This window comes from Delphinus delphis, chromosome 6 (genome assembly GCF_949987515.2).
Source record: "Delphinus delphis chromosome 6, mDelDel1.2, whole genome shotgun sequence".
In the NCBI taxonomy this organism is placed as follows: Eukaryota; Metazoa; Chordata; class Mammalia; order Artiodactyla; family Delphinidae; genus Delphinus; species Delphinus delphis.
In genome coordinates this window covers 34,407,202-34,428,474 of record NC_082688.1, presented here as the reverse complement: position 1 = coordinate 34,428,474, position 21,273 = coordinate 34,407,202, and the positions used below count along the sequence as shown (strand labels likewise).

The window sequence follows — 21,273 nt, the reverse complement described above, 5'->3', positions numbered from 1 at the left end:
GACATGCCCCAGGAGAGCCCGCTGGACCAGGGAGCTTTCAGGGCCTTTCCCACTCTGCCATTCTGAATCTCTGCTCCCCTCCTCACATTTTTCCTTGAGTTCTAATTGTTCATCTCTCTGCCTCATCACCCTCTAATTACTACTAATGATGATGATGCAATTAGCATTTGTTGCATACTGACTCTGGCCCAGGTACGGAACCATCTGCTTTGCCTACGCTACTAGGATGGACCCCAGCATGGTGGAGGTTGTTATCCTCATGTAATGGATGAGCTAGCTCAGGCTCAGAGAAGTTGAGTCACTTGCCCAAGGCCACAGAGCTACCGAGTGACAAGAGCTTTAACCCAGCTCTGGTCGCTTTTGGCTCTGATTCTCCCAGTGTCATAACCTGAGAAGACTCAAGGATGTGAACACACTCAGGTCTCAGCCTTGGGCTCTGGAGAAGGGAGAGGAAACCAGGATGTCAGGATGGAGTCTAAGGGTGATCTGACCTTTGCGGTGAGAGAAATCCAACAACAATGTCCATATACCGTATACCAGCCCAGAGTAGCAAACATTCTGGTTACCACCCATTAGAGCAGTCAGCCCCTCCCAAACTGCCAGGTCTAAGCCACATTGGCTGAGGCACAGAGAGAGATTGAGGCTGGTGGATAAAGATCTTCAGACTTTGCCCTGGGCATTTGGCATGTAGGGCCTGGTGTAGGACTTTTTAAGTAAGACCGCTATATGGATCATGTTAAACTGCTTTGAATTCAGTTAATAAAGGCACCGTTTTCTTGCTCTCTGGCCACTTTCTTATGAAAAGCCCTGCTTTCCTGAGTAGTTTTAGCTCACCATCTTCACCCATTAATAATCCTTCGCATGTGCATGACACTCCACAGTTTATAAAGCAGGTCTTCATTTGCCATCCACAGTGTCTCTGTGATATGAGCAGAGCAGGGGTATCATCTCTGTTTTAAAGATAGGGAGACTGAGTCCCACATAGCACTTACGTACTACAGGTGGGATTGATTAGAATTCAAATCAGTTCAACCAAGTGCGTGTCCACGAACGTGCAGTGAGCAGCTACTCTTTTCAAAGCCCTGTGCTAGGTCCCACTCCAGAGGAGTTTATAGTTCACTAAACAAGTGATAAGAAAAGCATGGACATGAACTTAGCGCTGAGGGGACCCAAGCAAGGCAGCAAGTAGGTGTGCCTGATTGGGAGTGGGTTGTCAGGGAGGTTTCTGAGAGAGGTGCTCCCTGAGTTGTGCCTTGAAGATGAAGACGAGCCAGCCAAATGGAACAGGAAGGTGGGGTCCAGATCCTGACTCCCAAGTCCCCACCTGCAGGTACCTGCAGTACCCTTCCCTTCCTGCCACCTTGAGTTTTCATTAAGCCGGCTTCAAATGGCACTCCAGTGGGGAAAGCCTTTTCTCTTTGTCTCAAATGCAATTGCTTTCCCTTATGTAGACAAAGCTCTTTTGGTTAGAGGAAACAGATACCCACTCAAGCTTGTTTGCATAAAAGGAAAAGAAAGGACTTTTTATAAAGTTACAGAGATCTCACAGAAACTGGCAAGGTTGGCCTCATGGGAACTAGAGCTCTTGAGATGGGCGTCTCTGGGAGACGGATTCTACTTTTGCCTCTTTGTGTCACTGGGGTCCCTTCAGCACCATTTTACCGTTTTCCTCTCTGCCATCTGACTTTACCATCGGACTTAACGATCTCTGCTTCCCCCAGACGTCGGCAAGACTCAGTTTGGCATGACTTTCCATAACAGAATTTTAACAGCTGACTGGCTCCTGTCCTCAGAATCACAAATCCAAAGTACAAGGCCAGGCACGGTGATTGGCCCATCCAAAGTCAGGTGACCATCTGACCACCCATAGTCCAATCAGCTGTGGCCAGGAGGTGTGATCACATGCAGCTAGCATAGCCAGTGATACCCAAACCTTCCCAGGGATATTGGAAAGGAGGACTCTCGTAGACCATGGCCAGGTGCAGGGCAGTTCCCCCAACCTGTCTGGCACATACTCTTTGTTTTGGTTTCTTAAGTCATACTGCTTGTGTCTCTCATAGATGAAATTCATCCCATTTTGCTTGTTGTCATGACTGCTGGTGTCCTTGCTTATGTTCCCCAGACTTGGAGCTTCTCCAGGGCAAGGATTTTGTCTTCCTCACTTTGGTACCCTGAATCTATGCCTAACCCCCCAATTGGCACAGAGGGCCTCAGGATATGTCAGTTGAAATAAATAGTTTACTACTCAATAGTCCCTCCCCAGAGTGGGATTGATACTTTGGAAATGAACTGTGGGAAGGAGCCACTGTGGCCTCATGAGCTCTTTCTCTTATTCACAGACCTCTGGACTTCGTGGGCACTTTTCGTAACCGATGGTCCTATGGACTAGCCTTTGGGGCTACAGCCAATAAGGTCATGTTCTTATTCTCAGAAGGCTACCAGCCCCTGCAAGTCCCACAATGGGCCCAAGGTACGTGTGCTGCCTCATACCTGCTGGGAGTTTTGCTGTGGAAATTCTTGCTCTTGGAGACTGCATGGCAGGGGTTCTCTGGGATCAGGGGATAAACTTTGTTGAACTGTCAATTACTTCTTAGCTTGTTACTTGCCCAAGGTCAATGCCAAGCCCACAAAGTCTCGAGCTTTTTTATGGAGGTTTTCTCCCAGTTAGATTCAAAGGTTTTTTAGAAGTAGTAGAACAAAGTCTCAGAAAATAGGTTCACTGTCACCAACCCTAGAAACCTCTCCTGAGTCATAGCCATGACTGCCTTCTTGATATCAGTAAGCCCTCAGATGCTTCCTCAGGGAACAGTGTTTACTTCTCTGGCCATTGATCTGAGGCCTCTTTGTTCCCCGTGCCCTGTGCTCTCCCTGCAGGTTCAACCATCCCTAATCCAGTGACTCCCAAACATCTCCTGTCCAGCTTGGTTCTCTCTCCTGGGTTCCAAGCCTATATGAGCAAATGCCTACAACATCTCCTTAGTTTTTAGGAGTTTTTAATGCAAATTAAAACCAAAATGATACATCTCTTAGAAGTGTACAAGTTAAGCTTTGGCAAATGTTTACATTTATGAAATCATCACCACAATCATGATAATGAACCCCAGAAGTTAACTTTTTCCCCTTTGTACTCTCTCCTTCCCACCCCATCCAGTCACCACCCCCATCCCCAGGCAGTTATGCAAATGGAATCATACAGAATGCAATCGGGGGTTTTTTTTGGGGGGGAGGGGGTCTGTTTTCTTTCACACAGCATAGTTGTTTTAAGATTCATACATGTTTAGAATGTATCAGAAATCATTCCTTTTTCATTTCTGAATAGTGTTCTACCATATGGAGAGACCACAGTTTGTTTATCCATTCACCTATTGATAGACATTTGATTTATTTTCAGTTTTTGGCTGTTACAAATAAAGCTGCTGTAAGCATTATAAGTCTTTGTATGTTTCCATTTTTCTTGGGTAAACACCTTTGAATGGAATGTCTGGATTATTAAGATCATGTAGTAGATTATACTTTTAAAGAAACTGTCAGACTGTTTTCCAAAATGATGGTTCCGTTTGATTGTAGATTACCATCTTCAGTGTATGAGAGTTAAGTTTCTCTATGTCCTTGACAACGCATGGTCAGTCTTTTTAATTTTAGCCATTCTAAGAGGCATGTTGTGGTATCTCACTGTGGTTTCAGTTGGCAGTTTTGTAATGACTGTTGTTGTTGAGCATATTTTCATGTGCTTATCTGCTATCACTGTACCTTCTTTGGTAAAGCGTTTGTTCAAATTATTTGCCTATTTTAAAATATTGGGGATTTTTCGTTTTCTTCTTATTGAGTTTTGAGAGTTCTTTATATACTCTGTATATAAGTCCTTTATCAGATGTATAAATTGCAAATACTTTTCCCCAGTCTGTTGCTTGTATTTGTATTCTACCAACAGTTTCTTTTGAAGCGCTGGCATTTTAAATTTTTATGAAATCTAATTTTTTCATATTTTCTTTTATGGATCATGCATATGATGTCATATAAGAAATATCTGCCTAAGCTAAGGTCACTTAGATTTTCTTCTTTGTGTTTTCTAGAAGTTTTATAGTCTCACAGTGTTTCGCATTTAGGTCTATGGTACATTCTGAGTTAATTTTTTTGAATATATAGTGTGAGGTGTGGATTGAATTCCTCTTTTTTTTTTTTTGCCTTTGGCTATCCATTTGTTCCAGCACTGTTGTCATTACAAAAACCTGTCCTTTGCCCACTACATTGCCTTTGCACCTTTGTTGAAAATCAGTTGTCTACACATGTGTATGTATGGGTCTATTTCTGGACTGTCCATTGTGTTCCATTGACCTGCAATATATGAACGTTCCAATTTCTCCACATCCTAGCCAACACTTGTTATTTTCATTTTTTTAAAAAAAAATTATAGCCATCTTAGTAGGTGTGAAGTAGTATCTGATTGTTGTCTTGATTTGCGTTTCCGTGAAGCCTAATTGATGTTGAGCATCTGGCTGGACCAGAATATTGTTTCTTGCTTCATGGCTCAAGGGTTCCTCTTCTGTTTTTTTGTTTGTTTGTTTGTTTGTTTGTTTGTTTTTGCGGTACATGGGCCTCTCACTGTTGTGGCCTCTCCCGTCGCGGAGCACAGGCTCCGGACGCGCAGGCTCAGCGGCCATGGCTCACGGGCCCAGCCGCTCCGTAGCACGTGGGATCCTCCCGGACCGGGTCACGAACCCGTGTCCCCTGCATCGGCAGGCGGACTCTCAACCACTGCGCCACCAGGGAAGCCCCTCCTCTTCTGTTTTTACAGAATGATTATATATATGTACCCTCATTACAACCTCATATTTTCTGAGTTGGCTTCTTCCACTTTTGTCTGGACCCACTACTACCCATTTCCTAATGTTCTTACCTTCTCATTTTGGATTCTCGCTGCCAGCAGTTTCTCTTTCATGTGGGGCTTGTGCTGGGAGGGGACTTGGATATTTAGTATAATGAGCTCATGGGCCCTGATGGCTCCAGCATCCTCAGACCTACTAACACCTTACTAAGGTCTGCTGATTCTCACCTATGAATCAAGGCCTTCAGCCCTGTGCCCAGTTTCAGCTGTTATTTCAGCTTCAATTTCCTGTGAATATCTGCTGGCAATTTTGGGTTCTTCTGTTCTTGGGATTTCAAAGATCCTATTGTCTTTCCTCTGCTTCCCCTTAATCAGATGTTGATATCAAATGAGTCCTGTCACTTAGATTTATTGTAGATGTTTGTTTTTGGTTTTGCTATTTTCACTGCTCTGTCTGCTTTCATGGTTGGGGGAATTCAGATAAATTAAAAAATTATGCTGTTGCAGCTTCTAACCTCACAGCAATTATTCCTTTTATATGGTCCTTAGCTGCCAGTCCCCCACTATTCACATTTACACAAATACTGACCACCTCAACCAACCATCTCCCCTCCTTTGAGTGAGAAATGTCCTTCCTTCCCTCCTTCTCTCCGTCCTACAAACTCCCACTTATATTTCATGGCCTTGCTAAATGTCACCACCTCCAGGATGCCTTCTCTGATACCCAAACCCCAGGTGAGGTCCATGACTTCCTCTTCTTGTCCACACAGCAGGTTGAATATGCCTCTATTACCGTACATATCACATCGTTTACTTTCCTTCCTGTCTTCCCTATTGGACCGTAAGCACCTCAAAGCAAGAACTTTGTTCATTCCCCCTATGTCCTTGGTGCCTGACCCACAACCCAGCTCAAAGTAGACACTTAGGAAGGGTCATCTTGCCCAATTACATTTTACTGGATCCTGTTAGACCATCTCAGAGCTAGTCAGTGGCAGCATTAATATTATTATTGCCTTATGGATGAAGTGCACAAGAGGTTTTAGAACACAGTACATCGCTGCTGTCTGTGTTGCTATGGTACACTTTATGGTGCTTTACTCTCAGTGATTTTTGTTTGTTCATTTTTGTGGTATGTTTCTGCCCATCATACTGTGAGCTAATCAAGGGCAGGGACAAAGTCTTCTTCATCTCAATAGTTAGCCCAGTGCCTGGCATGGAAGAGGTACCAGGAAGGGCCTGTTGCATGATTGCATGAAAGACATCTCTGCATTCCTCCTTGTACTAACCTGGGGCTTGTCCACTCATCTCCTTAAGTCCTGAGGTCTGTGACTGCAAGTCACACGAGACCCCATAACTGCCCTGGGTCTCCCCTGAGCCCGTGAGAAGAGGAACTCATGTCATCTCTGGCCCTGTCTCTCCCAGCCTTTGTGCTTCTGATCGGAGGCATCGAAGTCGGCCTGTCCCACTTCCCCTTCTTTGCTTGCCTCTCGTCGGAGTTCCGGCTGGTCAGCTCCATCCTGGGGTTCAGCTACTCTCTGATCTGGTAAGATGGACTCTGCCTGCCTGGCCTCCTGCAGTTCCTTTGGCCATGGCTGGACTCTGGACAAGGAGCTGGAGGTGACCTGAGAGCTCTCTTTGGAGGGTACCTTGCCTAGAACCGACGCCCAGGGCGGGTGGGCGGAGTGACTGGTCCAAGGCCCACCGCAGCCCCTCCTTGGAAACTGCACTTGAGGCTTCAGAAGGTCAGGCCTGCATTCTGTCTGCTCCACAGGAGGCCGCTCACGATCAGAATATTCCCAGAAGTCAGGGCTGTAGAAAACTCCGTTTCTGTCAAGTGCCGTCAGTCCCGTGGTTAGAAGCAGGAGTCCCATTGGGTTCTGCTGCTCCTCGCTGTCGTGCTTCCCTGGGAGCCCAGGAGAAAGTGCAGGTGCCTCAGCTGGGCGTTCAGTGCTGTCGCAGTCTGGCCTCTCCCCACCTCTCCATGCCTGACCGTCTCTAGCACACACCTCCGGTCATGCAAGACTCCTATACTCCTTTCTCCGTCCACTTATTCATTCAGCAGACATCCCGCTGTGAGCCAGGGAAAACACTGGAGGACAGGACAGACCCTCATGGAACATGTGTTCTGGCCTCTTTGTCTACATATTGCTATTCCCTGTGTGGATCGTCTTCCCCGACTTGGCCCAGTGATAGATACATGCTCATCCTTCGTGGATCAGAGCCCTCAGATGTGGGACCTTTCTGACCCTCCTCTTGAGCGCTGTGCCCTCAGCGCTGACACCGGACTGGCACAGAGCTGGCCCTGGGGAATATTTTCTGGCTGAATAATCCCATGAACACTTCTGCTCTCCAGCCCTGAAACTCATCTCATTGCCTGCATCCCTCTTACTGGGCCGGCTTCCCCACTATAGCATTTTCTGTGGGGCAGGGGTCCCAGGCCCAGTGTGTGAATCAGTGCAGGGGGCTCACAAGCAAATGATACCCCAATGGCTACAATTCCAGAGTTTGTGACTTGCTTTTTAAAAATTAGAAGAGAGAGTATTCAGGGTTAGACGTGGAATAATATCATCTTAACAGCCTCTGCCAGACTTTCTGAGCAGGAGAGGAGAGGGTGGTCAGAACCACTTAGCAGCTTGGGCACCTTGGGCACCTTGGGAGTATGACCAGGAATGTGTGTCCAGCCGGGAGAAAACGTTGAGGCTTATTCCTCAGGGCAGTGTTTACAGACAGGGCATGTCCCATCAGAAAGAGCCTCGGTCCCAGAGTCAGGACACCTGGGTCTTGGTCCTGGCTCTGGGTGTGACTCTGGAGAAATCCCTTCCCCTCTCTGGGCTTCAGTCTCCCCACCTGAGTGATGAGGGGAGAAAGTAGGAGACCTCTCAGTGTCTTCCTGCTCTGCCGTCGTGGATCCCAGGATTATGTCCTCAGTGAGGATGTGTTAAATGAATTCAGTGTGCATGTACCTAGGCACAAGCTGTATGCCTGATCTGGGTGGGATGTACTGGGGACCAGTCCTCCCAAGAAGGATTCAGAGGGGAGGTAACTCCAGGCAGGTGGTATCTGAGCTGTGTTCACAGGGGCTGTGCTGGGAAGGACCCCAGGACCCCAACCCTGGTTTCTGTCTTGCAGGTTTGCTGTCACCACCCTTCACATCACACAGTGTCCCCATGGGCAGGTGAGTCCCTGCTGAGCTGTGTTTAGGGTATTCAGTCCTATCACCATGGCCAACTCACTGTGTGACCTGGGACAAGGCTTTGCCACTCTGGGCCTCAGCTTCCTCATGTGGACAAAAGGGGAGTTGGAGCCATTCATGATGCTTCCATTTGTAGAGCATCTTGTGTTCATCAGGTGTCATTCACAGGAGATGTTCTCTCAGTTGATGCTCATAGCGGCCCCTCAAGGGAGGGAAGCTCTTAGCAAACCTGTTTACAGATGAGGAAACTGAGGCACAAGTATATTATGTAACTCTTGAGAAGCAGCAGATTTGGGAGTTGAGACGAGGTCTGGCTGACTCTCAAGCTCGTTTCTTTCCATTCCTTCATGTAGCCTCAGTTTCTCTGTCTATAAAATGGGAGACTCGAACTAGATGAATCCCTTATCACTTTGCCATGCATCGTCTTTCTCAGAATTAGAGGAAGCTGGTTCATCTGTTTAGCCCTGTACCCCAGGAAAAGGAGCAAGATGAAAGAGGGGTGTCACACTGCATCTAGAAGGGTTACCAGGTGTGTGAGGGGAGTACGAAGAAGCCACCTGGGCCAGGAGCCCACAGGAGCCTTGCCAAAGCCTTTCCTGGGCATCAGTAACTATGGAGGATTAAAGGGTGTGATAAAGAGAGTCTGGGGGGAGCTGGGCTAGAAAATGAGGCTGGTAGTCTGGGCCTTCCCTCTGCATCTCTGCACTGGGATTGAGGGCATTCCGGCACAACTCTGCCGCAAAAGAAGCCCTCCTTCCCACTGCTCACAGTACCTGAGGTTCAGGATCACAGGTATTTTCTTTGGAGTCTTGGAGAGCTTTCAGTCTTCCAGAGGTTCTTTGGAAATTTGAAATATTCATGGTTAATTGGCAGGGTCTCACTTCTATGCTCAGAATCACTAACACCATGAACTGCTACGTGCCAGGCGTTGTTCTAGGCTCAGTTCCAATCACTAACCGGAGAATCCTCAGGACACTTTGCAGACAGTGTGTTAGTGCCATTCCCAGTTCACTGGTAGGAAAGCAAGGTGCAGGGGCTAACATGACTTACTAATTAAAGATCATGGGACTGAAATCCAGACTAAGGAATTAATGAAAATTCGTCCTCATGTTTTCAAATGTATTTATGAAAACTTTATTTATAAAAATGAGACATTAGAAAGGGTCTCAAATGTCAAATATTAGGGGAAAGTTTAGATAAAGTTTGGTTCATATAAATAATGCACTATTATGCAGCATTAAAAATAATGTTCACAAATAATTTGTAACCGTGTGGAGAAGTGATTATGCTATATACAGACCTACATATTTGGTACTATCTCTACTTATAATATATATAGCTATATGGGTATAGATAAAGATGAAAGACACTGAAATACTGATGGTGGTTATGTCTCACATATAAGCATATGCTGGAGACGAGGATGAAGACACGGGCCCGCACGTCTCAGAATGCGTCCGTCCCCCAGTCTAACATCACTACATCAAAACTCTGATTTCTCCTTAGGGAGAAATACTCTGGAAACATAAAAAAAAATGAACTAACCAGTAAATTGTGGAAGATACATAACAATATGATTTGTCTTAAAACAGTGAAAAAAATTGTTTATCAAAATGAAGCTAAAAATAGAAAAACTATGAGCACCATCTTGAGAGACCTGTTACTCTTGGGAGCTTGTGTTGCTCCCAAAATGATGACACTTATGGGCTCTCCCTCCCTCCTTCCTCCTTCCCCCGCTCCCTCCCTCCCTCCCTCCCTCCTTCCTTCCTTCCTTCCTTCCTTCCTTTTCTTCTTCTCCTTCTCCCTCTCACCCACCCCCTCCCCCTTCCTCTTCTCTCTCTCCCCTCTTCTCTCTCTCTTTCACCCTCCTCTCTCTTGTGAGTATTTTCCAAAAGTAATATTTAATACCTAATGAGAAAAAAGCCATGAAAGCCCTTTGTATAAAATTAAATAGGGGTGCTAAGACTCAAGTCCAGGGCTGCTGGACTCCAAGTCCACTGCTTGTTCTGATGATATGGGGCTGGGGGAGCGGGGATTGGCTGCTGACCTCCAAGCTCTGAGAGGGTGGGCCCTGGTGGGAGCAGGCTGGGGCAGGCAGGTTCCTGTGCACAGCCTCACCAGTGGCCTAGCCCTTCCCTACCTAGAGCCCACGCCCCATGGTCTGCTTCTGTTGCAGTTTGTGGGGAAGTATGAGACTGTTGTGTTCTACTGGCCCTCGCTGCTCTGCCTGGCCTTCCTTCTGGGCCGCTTCCTGTACATGTTTGTCAAGTCTCTGAGGGTCCACCTGGGCTGGGAGCTCCAGACGGTGAGTACTAAGTAAAAACACCGTGTGTGTCCTGACAGGTTAAGTTTTCCCAACAGCCTTGTGAGGTAGGTACTATTATTACTTCTCCCACTCTGTATTAGGAAACTTGGACCCAGAGGTGTCAGTTGCATTGCCCAAGCTCACATAGCAAGTCTATAGCAGAGCCAGACCTGGAACCCAGAGAATTTGGTTCTTGAGGCTCTCTCTTACCTATTGTGCTTCTTTTTCTAGTTCCTCAAAGTAAAGAGTTAGGTTGTTTGCATGAGATCTTTCTTTTTTTCTTAATATAGGCATTTACTGCTATACACTGCCCTCTTAGAACTGAACTGCTTTTCCTGTATCCCATAAATTTCTGTATGTTGTATTTCTATTTTCATTTGCTTCAAGATATTTCTGATTTCCCTTTTGATTTTTTCTTTGACCCATTGGTTGTTCAGGAGTGTATCGTTTGTGAATTTTCCAGTTTTCCTCCTGTTATCAACATCTAGCTTTTTGTGGTCAGAAATTATGTCTGATATGATTTCAATCTTCTTACGTTTAAGACTTGTTTTGTGGCCAAACATATGCTCTATCCTGGAAAATGTTCTTGAGAAGAATATGTATTCTGCTGCTGTTATATGGAATGTTCTATAAATGTCCATTTGGTCCATTTGGTCTATAGTGTTGTTCTAGTCAGCTGTTTCCTTATTGATTTTCTGACCGGATTATCTATCCATTGTTGAAAGTGTGGTGTTGAAGTCCTCTACTATTATCATGTTGCTGTTTATTTCTTCCTTCAGTTCTGTTAATATTTATTTTATATATTTAGGTGCTCTGATATTAGGTATGTATATGTGTTTACAATTTTTATATCATTTTGATGAACTGACCTCTTTATCATTATATAATGACCTTCTTTGTCTCTTGTGATAGTTTTTGACTTAAAGTCCACTTTGTCTCATGCAGAATCTTTAGTTGTGGCATGTGAACTGTTAGTTGCGGCATGTGGGTTCTAGTTCCCTGACCAGGGATGGAACCCAGGCCCCTTGCATTGGGAGTGCAGAGCCTTAGCCACTGGACCACAAGGGAAGTCCCCATTATTTCTTTTTTAAAAAAATACTTATTTATTTTATTTGTTTTCCTTATTTATTTTTTTTGGCTGCGTCAGGTCTGCAGCACACGGGATCTCTGTTGAGGCATGCAGGATCTTTTCATTATGGTGTGTGGTCTGCTTGGGTTTCTCTCTAGTTGCGGCATGCAGGCGTCTCTCTAGTTGTGACATGCATGTTTTCTCTCTCTAGTTGTGGTGTGCAGGCTCCAGGACACATGGGCTCAGTAGTTGTGGCGCATGGGCTCCAGAGCATGTGGGCTCTGTAGCTTGTGGCATGTGGGCTCTCTCATTGAGGCGTGCAAGCTCAATAGTTGTGGCATGTGGGCTTAGTTGCGCCGCAACATGTGGGATCTTAGTTCCCCGACCAGGGATCGAACCCACATTCCCTGCATTGGAAGGTGGATTCTTCACCACTGGACTACCAGGGAAGTCCCCCCATTATTTCTTTATATAGCTTTCTGCCCTTTTCTCTTTCTCTGTTCCTTCGAGGACTCTAGAAGGACTCCCCCACCCCATTGACCCCCTGCCCCATTTCCCTGCTCTTAGCTTTCCCCAGACTATTCCGCCATGCTGATCCCCTCAGTGTTCTGGGTGGTGTGAGACAGGAATGGATCTGTTGGGCAGTGTCCCCCAAGACTGGGGAAGGTGGGCTCTCACTTCACTTTTATTTTCCCTCATAGGAGAAATTACAAGCTAAGAGGGCCTTCTCTCTATGCCCTGAGCTATACTACTTTGGAGGAGGAGTGATGTTGGTAAAATGAAACTGTTCTCCTTGTTCTCTTTCATGCATCTATTCTTGGAGGTTTTGCTTAACTAGCGTGCTGTAACCTCCAAGGTAGATACTTGGGCCCCCACAAAGGTACTCTCACCTGTGGGTGGTTGTCAAAGTTGGAGTATCTGAGGGCATATGGGAACTGGAACCTCCTGTTCCTCCAGCTCGCTGATGTCACTTACGAGTCAGAATTATAACCAGGTCTATTTTACTCTGCGCAACATCTGCAATATATAAGATTTCGTCTCACAGTGTGTAAAAGTTACATATTCAATATATTGTAAAACAGATGACTACTGTGGAAAGCTCATTACACTTGGAGAAAACATTTCCAAACATACTATTAAAGTTCATTTCAAAATAAGAAATGAGCAAGAGAAATTCCTTTTCATAAAAAATAAAAACACTGGGATTTTGGGTGTTTCATTTCTGGAACAGTGTTTTGAACTATGATGAGAAATCACCAAATCTCAAAGGGAAAAATCGACTTCACAAAACAAAGGCTGGTGTAAAGCAGTAAGCAGAAGAGTCAAGGAAGGTCAGGCCTCTGGCATTTCATGAAAGAAGTGCTTGGGAAACAGGAGACGGGACTGTATAGTCTCTTCAATAAATGACGGGTGTCTGGGAATGGCAAGTTTTACCGAAAATCCTGGCCTCTAGGGAAATAGCCCCTCAAAGAGACCAAAGCCCTAACAGGACTTTGTGAGCCAAAACATCAACCTCTCTCTTTTCTCACAGGAAGAAAAGCCTTTCCTGGAAGTTCACCAGGCAGAGCATGTCAAACAGCTCCTGAGGAAGTGCCCCCTGCAGTAAGCACAGTTATATTTGTTCACGCCCCTCGGCGTTTGCACCAATATTGATGAGCCCTGACCGTGTCAGAGACCTGGAGATGACTGGAAGAGCGCTGTTTTAGGACGCTTGTTTGCTAATAACAGAAACTCGACTCAAATGGGATTAAAGAGAAACAGGAAAGTTATGGCCTTACATAATTAAAGAGCCTAGAGGTCGCCAGTTTTCAGACACAGATGGATCCAGGGGTTTGACTGATATAATCAGAACTAGGTCTCTTTCCCTCATCTCTCAGCTCTGCTTTTACCTATGTTAAACTCTTAGTTAGGTAGGCTTCCTCCCCGTGGTGGCCCTCAGAATCTCTAAGCTTATACCCTCCTGTCTTAAGCTCATAGAGAAAAGAATGTTTTCTTTCAAATAATTCAAACAAAATTCCCATGAATGTGTTTCATTGGATCAAGTTGGACCACATGGCATCCCAGAACCAATTACTGTGAGTAGGTGATTGGAGTAAACTGATTGTTAAACCAGGGTCACATGTTCACCATGGGAACTAGGAAGTGGTTCAGCTTCACTTAAACCACCAGGACTGATGGTGGGGAAGAGTAGATTCCCAGAGAAAAACTGAGATGTTGTTACCAATAAAAGAGGACATAGCTCTTGGCCAGGCAAGAACACCTGGTCTTCAGTGACCATTCAAGTCACCCTACCCCTGCCACTGCCACTGTGCACAAGGGTATATTCCCAGAGAAGGGATATGTCTAATCCAAGGTCATAGTGGCAAAACTAGTTCTTTGGTTAGAGTTACATTTGGCTACATATAGCAGAAAATGCAAAATAATCATGGCACAAATAAAAGAGAAATTTCTTTCTTTCTCATGTAAAAGAATTCTGGAGGCAGTCAGTCCATACTAACCCTGGACTGCCCACCACGCAGTTTACCCATTGTCTGTCTTTCTGTTCTAGTAACATAGTGGTTTCCATCATGAAGCCTGTCTGTGGCCCAAGATAGATGCTGGGGCTCCAGCCTGGGCCAGCCACCATGTCTGCCCTTCAGATGGCAGGCAGGAGAAAAGAGTGAAGTCAAAGGGAATCCTCCCAGCTGTGTCAGTTCCACCTGACCAGCCTCCCCAAAGTCCCACACCACATCTCCGGTCACGTCTAATTGGCTTGTTTAGTCTTGGTCACTCTTAGCTGTAAGAGAGGTTGGGAACTATAGCCTTTAATTTGGTAGATTGCTGTACTGAATAAAACTGAGTCTTTGTTCTTAAGAATGAGGGGAGAATGAAAACTGTGGAATCTACCAGTGCTCTTTGTCTTCACTATACGCTAAGGTGAAGAAGAGGAGATGATATTATTTTCAGAAGAATCAGGCATTTGTTTACCAGCCACAACCTGTCTTCTCTTGATGTTTATTCATTCACAGAGAGAGAGAAAAGTCTTGGTTCCAAACCAGGATCTATGAGTGGGACCCTTACTTTCAGTTCCCAAGCAGGATGATTGGAACCACTGTGTTGGCTTTCATCTGCCTGTACCTTGTAAGTAGATCTAAGCAAATCCTTTATTATTTTATAAATGGGGTGGGTCTAGGATAGGGGTTGTTCTTTAAAAGCTGGGTCAAAATTGAGTATCTGTAAATCAAAAAAGTACAATTTTTTGACCCCACCATTTTGACTCCAAGGACACTTATACTCATGTGGTGAATATTACTAATAAATATAATCGAGTTATTTACGGAGACTTCCAGTTACCAATTCCACATGTAAAGAGCTTGCAAGATGCCAATCCATCTTAACAACAAATACAAATCTGAACAAATTGAAGAATCAATAACTCTTCTTAGATCCCTAAGAGCAGTGAGGTCATGGAGCAAACCTTTACCCCTAAAACTGAAGAGACACGATCATCACAGAATGGAGCAGAAACCCCATGGCAACCAGTGCCAAGGTAGGAAAATCTGAACTGTAATTGATGCCATCAATCAATTGGATATTTTGGAAATCCAAAGACTACTTCATCAACAACAGCAGAATACACATTCTTCTCAAGAGTAAATGGAAAATTCAACAAGATAGACTATATCCTGGACCATAAAACACATCTTAATAAATATAAAAGAATAGAAATCATACAATGTCTGCTCTCAGATCAAAGTGGAATTAAACTAAAAATCAGTAACAGAAAGATAACGGAGAATCTGCAAGTAGTAGGTATGAAAACAACACACTTTAAAGTAACATATGAGCCAAAGAAAAACATCAAGGGAAATTAAAAATATTTTGAACAGATGAAAATGAAAACACAACTTATCAAAATTTGTGGGAGGCAGCAAAAGCAGTGCTTAGAGGGAAATTTATAGCATTGAATGTACATATTAGACCTGAAGAAAGATCTTAAATCAATCGTCTAAACTTTTACCTTAGGAAACGAACAAACAAAAAAGAGCAAATTAAAATGCAAAGTAAGCAGAAGAATAGATGTAATAAAAATTAGAGCAGAAACCTATGAAATTGAAAACAGGAAGTCAATAAAGTACAGAATCAAAGCATTTCACGTGGTCATTGTTATCTGAGATAAAATGTCTGAGTCAAAAGCAGGGTCAAATGGCGGGATAAAAATGGCCAAATTGTCTTCTGCTCATTTTAAATGTACTAGGATGATACCTATATAAACTAATCCTGTGATTAAGTTTTAAGTGGATGTATTAGGTTATGATGAAGTACCACATAAACCCACAAATTTCAGTGACAACACTGAATATATTTTTGCCCACCTAACAGTGTTGAGTGAGTGTTGAGGTTTGGGAGGTAGCAGTCTTCCACGTGTTTGTTCCATAACTGGTTTCTCCATCGTGTGCCTTCATCATCCCTGAGCATCCTCACCACCTGCATCCAGTCAGCAGAAGGAGAAAGCAGGTGGTGAAATGCCTGTGAGAGGTTTTCAAAGGCTATGTGGACCCAGCACACATTCCTTCCACTCTTCTTCCATTGACAAGAACCTTGTTATTTACCCACATCTAACTCAAGGGAGGCTGGCAAATGTAGTCCAACCTGTGCCCAAAAAAGGGGAGAAGAGATTTTAATGGACAACTAGCTAGAGTTCTCTGCAGCAGTGGGTAAATCACTAGGGGTTATTGTGTTTATTAAATCATTATTGGTTGTCTACTCTATGCCAAACACTATACTAAGACCTGGAAGAGAGAAGAGAGCTGATTCAGCAGAGTCTTGGCCTGGGAGTAGCCCATGGTCTAAGACAAGAAGATAAAATACAGTATGAAGTACTGCCGTCTAACTAGAGAAAAAGAAAAGGTAAAAGTGCTTTGGAAATATAGTGAATTACTCTGGATTGAGAACCTGCCTGAAAATAGTAGCATTTGAGCTCCACATTCAGTTTGGTTGATGAAGTAAAATGGCGTCAGGGACTCTAGAAGCAGTGGCATGATGATGGGGGCATGAGGGCAGGATGACAGGATGATAGGAGGGGAGCAAGCATGACATGCATACAGGAAATAGCACCTCCTCCAATTTGGTCATTGCCAAGATACAAGAAGGGGAACAGTGAGAAGTGTTTGGAATTGTCCCCAGGGTCACCCCTTATTCAAAGTCCACTCTGTTTTAATTATTTCACTCTGATTTAATTAATGTTTGAAGAGTTCTTTGAGCCCTTGTGGTGCCTACTCTTATATGCTGTTGTGTGAAGAACAGAGTTTGGGGTGACTCCTGTCTCCAAAGAAGTCACAATCCCATTCATCTCAGTAGAGCAAGTGTCCAGAGTCTATTGCAGATGAGTTTTGAACTTCAGAGAGTTTTGACCTCAAAACGAAAGAGAGACCCATATGTTATTCATATACTGAGCTGGACTCAGGTGAGACCTTGAAACATTTGCTCTGTGTCCCCCAGTTCATTGTCATTGAGTTCTGCATGTTCGTGTATGTGAGAGATGAGCTGGATGTGTTTGAAGGCGAATTGGAGAGCTACGTGGCCTCCATGAACCGGACGGGTACCCTGACCCCAGTCCTCCTGCAGGTGAAAGAGCTGATTAACGTCACCAAAGGTAAAACCATCCTCCACCTTTGTTTCTGCTGCCTGTGTAGGAAACAGAGAGGGACTTGTGACCTGTGACAGGTGCACACCTATAATGATTATTGCTGCTGGTCTTGATATTACCTGTGTTACAATTGCTCTATGCCTCCCTGGGTTGACTCAAAGGAAAAAGGGGTCAGGACACAGGCCATTTTGTTAGAACCTGTTTGGGGCTGAATTGAACATGCCCTGATAATTTTCTAATCTCAAATAGCCTATTTTGTTTGATGCCAGTGGAAACAACTAAAATCATCATATTTTTTTCACTTTGGAAAAGATAAAACAGTGGTCCATGACTTTATTATTATATGGAAAGTTTACTTATATCATTCAAATTTAATTTCTGCTTAGTTCAGGTTGCTATAACAAATTACCATAGACTGTGTGGTATAAAAACAGACATTTATTTCTCACAGTTCTGGAGACTGGGAAGTTGAAGGTGCTAGCAGACCTGGTGTCTGGGGAGGGTCAGTTTCCTGCCTTGCAGAAGGCCACCCTCTCTTTGTGTCCTCACATACTGGATGGAGAGCAGGGAGAGGAAGCAAACTCCCTCATGTATCTTATAGGGCACTAATTCCATCATGAGGGCTCCACCCTCATGATCTAATCACCTCCCAAAGGCTCCATTTCCAAATACCATCACATTGGGGATTGGGGTTTCAACACATGAATTTTGTGGGGGGTGGGAGACACACACATTCTGTCCATAACAGTCACTTTACCTTAAAATAGTAGCTTTCTTTGAAAATGACATACTCTAATTATATGTCCATTGCCCATGAAGGAAGGAAAGTTCTTCACTATTCCTTGTTGAGAAAGGACCTGGACAAGATGTCAGGATAAACTCTGTCATTGCACAAGTCAGGTCCCTTCTCTTGGCCTCAGTTTCCTCATCTTTAAAATGGGACTGGGATGAGGGTACCAAATGGTTTCCAAAAGCCTTTGTAGCTCTGACATTTAATGGCTGTAAATTACCATATGTTCCTTAAGCCATGAAACAGGTGATGCAAATAATATTTTCACTTAAGACTCACAAGCTAGTAGAATATCAAAACCAGAGGGGAATAGATCTACTGTGAATTATTTGAGGAAAATTCTCTTATACATACATGACATAGAAGGTTACACTAAGGTGGGTACTGCTTCTTCCATATTACCATACTTTTTTGTTGCCCTTGAACACTTCTATTCATCTTTAATGTTCTGCCTGATGAGTCCCTTCCTATACACTCAGCGAGCATATTCTAATGTTTGATTTAATAATACTTGATTTAAGTCATACTTCAGAAAATTCACATTTCTACCCCTGTTTTGGGCAACTTTTTAATGCTAACCTCAGTTACTTGGTCTGGGTGAATTGTAGTGAGTATATCACCATATTCACTCATGTTTTATCTCCTCTTTGATATATTGCTCACGTTTAGACACTTTAAGAATCAGTATATAACATTTTCACTCTGTCTCAATCTCTTCCAGCTTTAAACAGCTGCCCTCTTTCCAAGAGAGACTCTTAGGCTGAACATGCTTCACCTTTGGGATGATAAAGGCATTAAATTAAAGGTGTGTGGTCATGTTCTTGCTGCTGGCTGGAGAAAGTCTGCACTCACTCTTCTTGTGGCCAGACTCCTTCCATCCTCTCCTTCCAAGGATGTGTCCCCTGCATCCCCTGGGGTGAGGTTTATGGTGATTTACCCACATCCTTTGTGTTGGTGGAGGTTTGGGATAGAGCAATTGCCTAGTCCTGGTGATGCTGATAAAGACACCTCTGAAACTTGAAAGGAATGGAAATCAGCTTTCTTTTTCCTTCTTTTTAAAAACAGCTTTATGAAGATATAACTCACATACCATACAATTCACTCATTTAAAGTGTACCATTCAGTGGCTTTTAGTATTTTGAAATTTATGCACCCATCACCACAGTCAAATTTAGAACATTTTCATCACCCTAAAAGAAATCATGACCACTTTCAGTCACTCCCCATTTCTCAACTCTCCCCGGCCACTATTTTCTGGCTCTATAGATTTGCCTATTCTGGACATCTTATATAAATAGAATCATACAATACGTGGTCTTTTTTGATTGACTTCTTTCACATAGCAAGATGTTTATAAGGTTCATCTATATCATAGCATGTGTCTCAGCTTCATTCTTTTTTATTGCTGAATTTTATTCTGTTGTATGAATATACAGTATTGTATTTATGTATTTGTTGATGCAAATTTGGGTTGTTTCAACTTTTGGTTATTATGAATAATACTGCTGTGAACATTCATCTACAAGTTTTTCATATATTTTTATATATCTTGGGTATATACTTAGGAGTGGAATTCTGGATCATGTGGTAATTATGTTTAAGCTTTTGGGGGAATTGCCAGACCGTTTTCAAAAGCAGCTTCATCACTATGTATTGCCATCACCAATGTATGAGGGGTCCAGCTTCTATGCCTTCATCAACATTTGTTAATATCTTTATTTTTTATTATAGCCATCTAGTAAGTATGAAGTGGTATGGCATTGTATTTTTTTTTAATTGAAGTATAATTGATTTATAATGTTTCAGGTATACAGCAAAGTGATTCAGATATATGTATATATATATATATATATATATATATATATATATATATATACACACACATATATATTATTTTCCAGATTCTTTTCCATTATAAGTTATTACAAGATATTGACTATGATTCCCTGTGCTATACTGTAGGCCCTTGTTTTTTTAATGTATCTTATGTATAGTAGTGTGTATCTGTTAATCCCAAATTCATAATTTATCCCTCTTCCTCCCCCCCACCTTTGGTAATCGTAAGTTTGTTTTCTATGTCTATGATTCTGTTCCTGTTTTGTAACTAAGTTCATTTGTATCATTTTTTTAGATTCCACATATAAGTGATATCATGTTATATTTGTTTTTCTCTGACTTACTTCACTTAGTATGATAATCTCTAGGTCCATCCATGTTGCTGCAAATGGCATTATTTCATTATTTTTTATGGCTAAGTAATATTCCATTGTATGTATATACCACATCTTCTTTATCCATTCATCTGTTATTGGACACTTAGGTTGCTTCCATGTCTTGGCTATTGTAAATAGTGCTGCTATGAACATTGGGGGTACATTGCGGTTTTGATTTTCATTTCCCTGATGGCTGATGATGTTGAGCATCTTTTCATGTACTTATTGACCATTTGTACATCTTCTTTGAGTAATGACTACTGAGATTCTTTGCCCACTTTAAAATTGGATTATTTGTCTATTATTGAGCTGTAAGAGTTCTTTGTATATTCTATATACACATCCCTTACAAGAGATATAATTTACAAATAATTTCTTCCATTCTGTGGGTTGCTTTTTCACTTTTTTGATGGTGTCCTTTGAAACACAAATGCTTTTAATTCTAATGCGGTCTAATATATCTTGTTTTCTTTTATCACTTGTGCATGTCTACGAAACCATTGTCTAACCCAAGGTCACAAAGATTTACTCTCATATTTTCTTCTGAGACTTTTATCATTTTAGTTGTTACATTGAGTGTATGATCCATTTTGATTTAATTTTTGTATACGGTATGAGGTAAGGTTCTAACTTCATTGTTTTACATGGGGAATATCAGTTTCCCCTGCACTATTTGTTGATAGGCATATTCCTTCCCCATTGAATTGTCTTGTCATCCTTGTTGAAAAGACATTGACAATGGGGGGTTTACTTCTGGATTCTCAATTTATTCCATTGGTCTATTTGTCTATCTTTATGGCAATATCACACTGTCTTATTACTGTAGCTCAGGAAATGTGAGTCCTGTAATTTTGTTCTTCTTTTTCAAGGTTGTATAGCCTATTCAGGGTCGCTTCATTTTTATATGAATTTTAGGATTAGCTTGTCAATTTATCCAAAAATGACATTGGAATTTTGACAGGGATTTGAATCTGTAGATCAATTTAGGGAGTATTACCATGTTCACAAAGAAAAACCAATACGTAAAAGTGATACGTTTTTCCATTAATTTAGGTCTTCTTTAATTTCTTAAAACAAGCTTTTGTAGTTTTTTTTTTTTTTTTTTTTTTCGGTACGCGGGCCTCTCACTGTTGTGGCCTCTCCCGTTGTGGAGCACAGGCTCCAGACGCGCAGGCTCAACGGCCATGGCTCACGGGCCCAGCCGCTCCGCGGCATGTGGGATCTTCCCAGACCGGGGCATGAACCCGCG

The 21,273-nt window shown here is 43.0% G+C and overlaps 1 protein-coding gene across 10 annotated transcripts in view; it reads left to right on the top strand.

Moving 5' to 3' along the window:
- Nucleotides 1-21,273, top strand: part of LOC132427229 (stimulated by retinoic acid gene 6 protein-like) — a 91,842-nt gene that overhangs the window by 50,234 nt on the left and 20,335 nt on the right. For all 10 annotated transcript variants that reach the window (XR_009519852.1, XR_009519850.1, XR_009519853.1 and 7 more), the window contains 7 exons: nucleotides 2,340-2,470; nucleotides 6,248-6,368; nucleotides 7,955-8,000; nucleotides 10,195-10,323; nucleotides 12,924-12,994; nucleotides 14,401-14,512; nucleotides 16,874-17,027. Coding sequence is in view for 5 of the 10 variants with exons in the window: in XM_060014478.1 (XP_059870461.1) it covers nucleotides 2,340-2,470; nucleotides 6,248-6,368; nucleotides 7,955-8,000; nucleotides 10,195-10,323; nucleotides 12,924-12,994; nucleotides 14,401-14,512; nucleotides 16,874-17,027 (764 nt within the window). In the remaining 5 variants the exon portion in view is untranslated. The remainder of the gene's footprint in view (nucleotides 1-2,339; nucleotides 2,471-6,247; nucleotides 6,369-7,954; nucleotides 8,001-10,194; nucleotides 10,324-12,923; nucleotides 12,995-14,400; nucleotides 14,513-16,873; nucleotides 17,028-21,273) is intronic.